This window comes from Aquarana catesbeiana, linkage group LG04 (genome assembly GCF_042186555.1).
Source record: "Aquarana catesbeiana isolate 2022-GZ linkage group LG04, ASM4218655v1, whole genome shotgun sequence".
NCBI classification, from domain to species: Eukaryota; Metazoa; Chordata; class Amphibia; order Anura; family Ranidae; genus Aquarana; species Aquarana catesbeiana.
Window position 1 is genome coordinate 42673324 of NC_133327.1, and position 6119 is coordinate 42679442.

The 6119-nt window shown below is 41.7% G+C and overlaps 1 protein-coding gene across 1 annotated transcript in view; it reads right to left on the reverse strand.

Moving 5' to 3' along the window:
* Positions 1 to 3723, reverse strand: part of LOC141139201 (cytochrome P450 2K4-like) — a 47577-nt gene extending 43854 nt beyond the window's left edge. Inside the window, exon 1 of the mRNA XM_073625119.1 lies at positions 3443 to 3723. Coding sequence (XP_073481220.1) covers positions 3443 to 3637 — 195 coding nt within the window. The 5' untranslated portion in view covers positions 3638 to 3723. The remainder of the gene's footprint in view (positions 1 to 3442) is intronic.
* Positions 3724 to 6119: the final 2396 nt, after the last annotated feature.

Here is a 6119-nt window from a genome sequence, read left to right on the forward strand (position 1 = left end):
GCATTGGATATCATTTTTTTGCTGTCCATAATAGAACTGAGGGTGAATGGAGTGATTTTGGCTAAATTAATTAAAAAAATAAACTTTCAGTATCACTCATTGAACTTATTAGGCTAACTTTGCTTGAGGGAAAAAAAAATTAGGGGAATTAGGGGAAATTTAGTTTATTTATTTTAGTATTCTTTGTTTTTTGTATTTTTTCTTTTTTTGTGTATTTAAATCAGGGGCCTCGAACTGGCGACCCTCCAGCTGTTGCAAAACTACAAGTCCCATCATGCCTCGGCCTGAGGGAGTCATACTGTACTTGTAACTGTCAGCCTTGCAATGCCTCATGGGACTTGTAGTTTCGTAACAGCTGGAGGGCCGCCAGTTTGAGACCCCTGATTTAAATGTTATTTGTGTACTGTCACTTTAAATCTTTTTTCCCCCACTTTCTGTTAAAATAACAAAAGGGATTTTTTTTGTTAGAAGAACATGTCAACAGGCCCCCCTGAACCATACCAGGCTGCATGTCCTCAACATGGGCGTGTGCCTTGCCAGGGGGACTTTCCCCATGACCCTGGCTGGTGGTTGTGAGAGTCTGCAGGTGAGGGCTTTATTGGAATATGGAAGACCCCTTTAAAAATAGTGGTGACCCCAGATACCACCCCCTTTTCTATGTGAATGAGTAAGGGTACATAGTACCCCACTCATTCACAAATAAAAAAGTTGTCACCTAGAAATAAAGCCAAACATTTGAAAAGTTCCTCGTATTAAACCTATTATCAATCACAATGCCCACCATCCACAGAATCAGGAAAAAAAAAAAAAAACAGTTGAACCAGCGCACAAGTCCAATCCTGATGCTACCTATAGCCAAATGACAGCCCCTGAGCTGTCATTAGCTAAATAAGGGAAAGGGTGGGGATAGTGGTGACATTGTTGTCTAAATATGACAGGTTCTATGAATAAAACAGGATCTTTGAATGGAGGATGGGCGGATGATTGATAGGTCTGTCCTCTCCATTCACAGATTGTGTTTCATTCATAGAATCTGCAGTACTGACTTCTATAAATAGAGCAGCTGGGCAGAAAGAGTGGGCATAGTCAGACACTCTTGATGAGAGCCTGTCCGAGTTCCTTAGCTCTATTAATCCCATCACACCAGAAGATTATGGTGGAGGGGAAGGGGTTCAACTGAGGAAGATTCTACTACCCTCTGAATACCATCTTTTACCCAATTTCCTATCAATTTGCAAACTGATTTTTTCTAAGCCTGTAGGCTTACACCTTAGCCATTGGAGGTGAACCGTGTCAAATGTTTTTGTAAAGTCCAAGTATACTATTTCCACAGCCACTCCTTTATCTAAGCTTTTGCTTGTTTCCTCATAAAAAAGAAAGTTGTTTGACAACTTTGGTCCTTACTGTCTATTGCTTTATTTACTTTTATTCTGTCTAAATATTTCTGAACTATATCAATTTTGAGCCACTGGGGTTCTTTTGGAACTGTGTCAATACCATCCCCATTATGGACCTAAACGCTCCCATTTTCCATTACATACACAGAGCTGAAGAATGTATTTAATAAATGTGCCTTCTCTTTGTCCCCAGTCACCCACTCTAGATTATTTTGTAAAAGGCCTACACGCTCAGACCTGACTTTTTTACTATTAATATACTTGAAGACTTTTGGGGGGGGGTTTGACCTACTCTCTTTCTTAAGCTGTCATTCATTTTGAATTTTTGAGGCTTTTGTCCCTTTTGTACATATTCTGTTATATTCTTTTTTTCCAATGCATTTAAAGAAATAGTGAAATCTACAAATATCCAGATTTTTGCTGAAATGTGGGCAAAAAAAAGTTCAGGTCAACAGTTTTAAGTTTCACCAACAAGTCCAATAAAAGAAAATGTATACAAAATTTTAAAAAAATTAAATCAGTATCAGGAAGATTGATCTTCGCCACAGAAGAGCTCATTGCTGAAGAAATAAGCATGCACCCATTTGCCATAGAGCAGATGAAAAAGGACCCCCAAGTGGTTTAGTGTTCTAGCAGTTAAACTCTCAGGACTAGGTTGGTGTGTAGCATTTAAAGTCACCACACCTTTGGCATGTTGTAAGGCAAAAAAGGGGTTTGGCGCTCATCACTTAGAAAACGTAATTGGTTTATTTGGCTCAATAAACTCCAGGAGAAAGGGTTTAGCAACAGGATACCCAAAAACAGGCAGAATACTTTCTCAGACCTTCTAGTGTCCGTCACTACAAGTTATGGACATGAGCAATAACTGGAAAATAAATGGAAAATTTTGCGGATCATGTCACAGGATCGGATGATCCTGTGACATGATCCGTAAGAGTGTAAGTGTAATGCCCTGTACACACGGTCGGACATTGATCGGACATTCCGACAAAAAAATCCATGGATTTTTTCCGACGGATGTTGGCTCAAACTTGTCCTGCATACACACGGTCACACAAAGTTGGCGGAAAATCCGATCGTTCTGAACGCGGTGACGTAAAACACGTATGTCGGGACTATAAACGGGGCAGTAGCCAATAGCTTTAGTTTCTTAATTTATTCTGAGCATGCGTGGCACTTTGTGCGTCGGATTTGTGTACACACGATTGGAATTTCCGACAACGGATTTTGTTGTCGGAAAATTTTATAGCAAGCTCTCAAACTTTGTGTGTCGGAAATTCCTATGGAAAATGTGTGATGGAGCCTACACACGGTCAGAATTTCCGACAGCAAAGTTCTATCACACATTTTCCATCGAAAAATCTTATTGTGTGTACAGGGCATTAGGGTTAAGGGCAGGGTTAGGTGAAAGGGGAACTAAGTTATCATGCTTGAAATTTAAACTGAGAGCAATTCTCTCCCAGCCCTGAAAGTTGCTTGATACAGATAAATCTCAATCACCAACCCCAGATGATAACTCATCAGTAAATCATGTGTTTGCGTATAGGAACTAGGTCGGATTCAGCATTTTATTTTGAATTTGACTGGTTTGAGGCAGGAACTCTGCCTGTTAATGGTAACACTGGTTTCATGGTATTGATTGACTCGAGTGCTGGATGTGATGCCAAGAATAAGTGGTGCAGCATATTGTGTCAGGCCTGGCAGATTGTGGATGGCTAAGCAAAGTCAGAGAATGACGCAGGAACAGCTTTGCCAACTGGTCTGTTGCCATTGCATCCAGCATTTTTAAAAACTCTGGTTGCTTGGCTGTGATGCAGATCTAATTGCTGTAAGAGCCACTGACCTGAAACAAATTAGCCGATTAGAGGTTTAGACTTTCTAATCTGAATGTTGACTTGGGTATTGAAGCCAAAGAGCTGTTTTAAAGAGGTTAACAATTAAATCCCTTGTGTTTTTAAAAAAATGGGTCCTGAAGTCTGCATTAACTGATTGCATATCTTTATTGATTACAGAAATATATTAGAGCAGAACTGCGTGATAGTTACCTTCATAAAAGTTTCAGTTGGCCTCCTGAGATTAATCATATGCAGATTTCCGATCAATGGCAGAGCTCTGGGCCCTGGAGGGAATTTGCTGGATGAAGTATGTGAAGTCCATGATCCCCAGCCTTGTATAATGTATAGGATAGCCAAAAACAATAGCCCATATATAGTGAATTCAGATATAAGGGTAAACTCCATGGCTTTTGTGCTTGAAAAATGTGAAGGTAACACAAGTTGCTCTGTGAGTTTGGTGTCCTATATTTTCCGAGATGGGAGGAGTACTGCACTGTCACCTTCGTAATAGTTTTCTGTTCCAGACTAAATGGTGACAGTCCAAAAATATATAACTTAGATAACTAACATCAACATTTGCATATGGTGTATGGGGTTTGAATATTGTAAATGGCCTTGTACCTTTGTAAGGAGTTTACATTTTGTTTGTAGCTGGGGACTGCAGCCGGTATCTGTGGCAGCTCTTCACGTCATCCCCCCCCCTCACTCCCCTTGCCAGGCTGCTGTGTACACAGACAGAAACGCAACCAATTTATTTCTTTCTCAATTTTGGCTGTGCTGTGTGGCAGTGTGTTTCTGCTCACTCCTGCTCTCCTTTTCCCTCCTGGCAGTGCAGTGTGGATTCAAACAGGGGGCAGGAGAGAGAGAACCAATGGGAGCATCAGTAAGGACTCACTGTGCAGGCACCATCATACCTTCCAACTTTTGAACTTCAGAATGAGGGACACTTAAGGAAGGGACTAGCGTGCGGGTTGTGGTGTTGCTGGGTGGCCATACCCCTAAGCTATTTAAGAACTGTTATGCCCTGTACACACGGTTGGATTTTCCAACGGAAAATGTGTGATAGGACCTTGTTGTCGGAATCTCCGACCGTGTGTGGGCTCCATCACACATTTTCCATCGGATTTTCCGACACACAAAGTTTGAGAGCAGGCTATAAAATTTTCCGACAACAAAATCTGTTGTCGGAATTTCCGATCGTGTGTACACAAATCCGACGCACAAAGTGCCATGCATTCTCAGAATAAATAAAGAGATGAAAGCTATTGGCTACTGCCCCGTTTATAGTCCCGACGTATGTGTTTTACGTCACCGCGTTCAGAATGATCTGATTTTCCGACAACTTTGTGTGACCGTGTGTATGCAAGACAAGTTTGAGCCAACATCTGTCGGAAAAATTCCTAGGATTTTGTTGTCGGAATATCCGATCAATGTCCGACCGTGTGTACGGGGCATTAGACGGTGGAGAGGGCAGATGGTGGGAGCCATCGATGGATGCAGAGCTATTTTTATTTCATCGTCGGGGGCAGCATTCATCATGATTGATGCTGGACCTACACCAGGGACATTGTTTTTTTTTTTTCTTTAGAAAGGAATTGTCAAAAACTGTCTCTGTGTTTTTATAGCTTTTTGATGCTTTTTTGGTGAATGAGTAGGGGTACAGTGTACCCCTACTCAATCACATGGGGGGGTCAGGATCTGGGGGCCACCTAGTTATAGGGGGCTTTCAGTTTCCGATAAGCCCCCGACCCACAGACCCACACAACTACCAGCCAGGGTAGTGGGGAAGAGGCACTTTTTCCCATCAACATGGGGACAAGGTGCCCCAAAGCACCCCTATTTGTTGAGGGCATGTGGTCTGGTATGGTATGTTTCGGGGGGGGGGTGCTCACTTATCCCCCTTTTCCAAGCCAGGCTGCATACTCAGATAAGAGTCTGGTATGGATTTTTAGGGAGACCCTACTCTGTCTTTTTTTATTTTGGCACAGGGTTCCCCTTAAAATCTGTGCCAGACTCAAAAGGGCCTGGTATGGATGGGAGGGGGGCATGTTGTTTATTTCAGGGTTTTTTTTTCCAGCAATGTTTTTGTGAACATTCAACTGTCAGCAAGGAACACCGCTGACAGCAGATGAGTCATCCGTTGTTAAGGACACAGGGGCCAGCTTCCCGGCCTACTCCTTAACAACGAGGTCATATGACCATAACACCTTTTTCCATGTGGCCGCAGAATCTTCAATGTTCATATAAGGTGGTCAGATGAGACTAAAATGTTATTATTTGGCCTTACTTGGTCCTTTTTCCAACTCAGGGATTCTGTTTTTGAATTTTTGAAAAACCTTTCTGACATGTTGTTATTTCTTTCACTTGGATGTTATAAGTTGCACTAGTAAATACAGCTGGATGACACAAAAACTGTGTCTGTTTTCATTTCAGGCTGCAAAGCAACACAATGTGATTATTTCAAAGGTGGGTGATTATTTTCTATACCCACTGTATGTATATATGTACAGTATCTCACAAAAGTGAGTACACCCCTCACATTTTTGTAAATATTTTATTATATCTTTTCATGTGACAACACCGAAGAAATGACACTTTGCTACAATGTAAAGTAGTGAGTGTACAGCTTGTATAACAGTGTAAATAACTCAACACACAGCCATTAATGTCTACATCGCTGGCAATAAAAGTGAGTATACCCCTAATTGAAAATGTCCAAATTGGGCCCAATTAGCCATTTTCCCTCCCTGATGTCATGTGACTCGTTAGTGTTACAAGGTCTCAGGTGTGAATGGGGAGCAGGTGTGCTAAATTTGGTGTTATCGCTCTCACTCTCTCATACTGGTCACTGGAAGTTCAACATGGCACCTCATGGCAAAGAACTCTC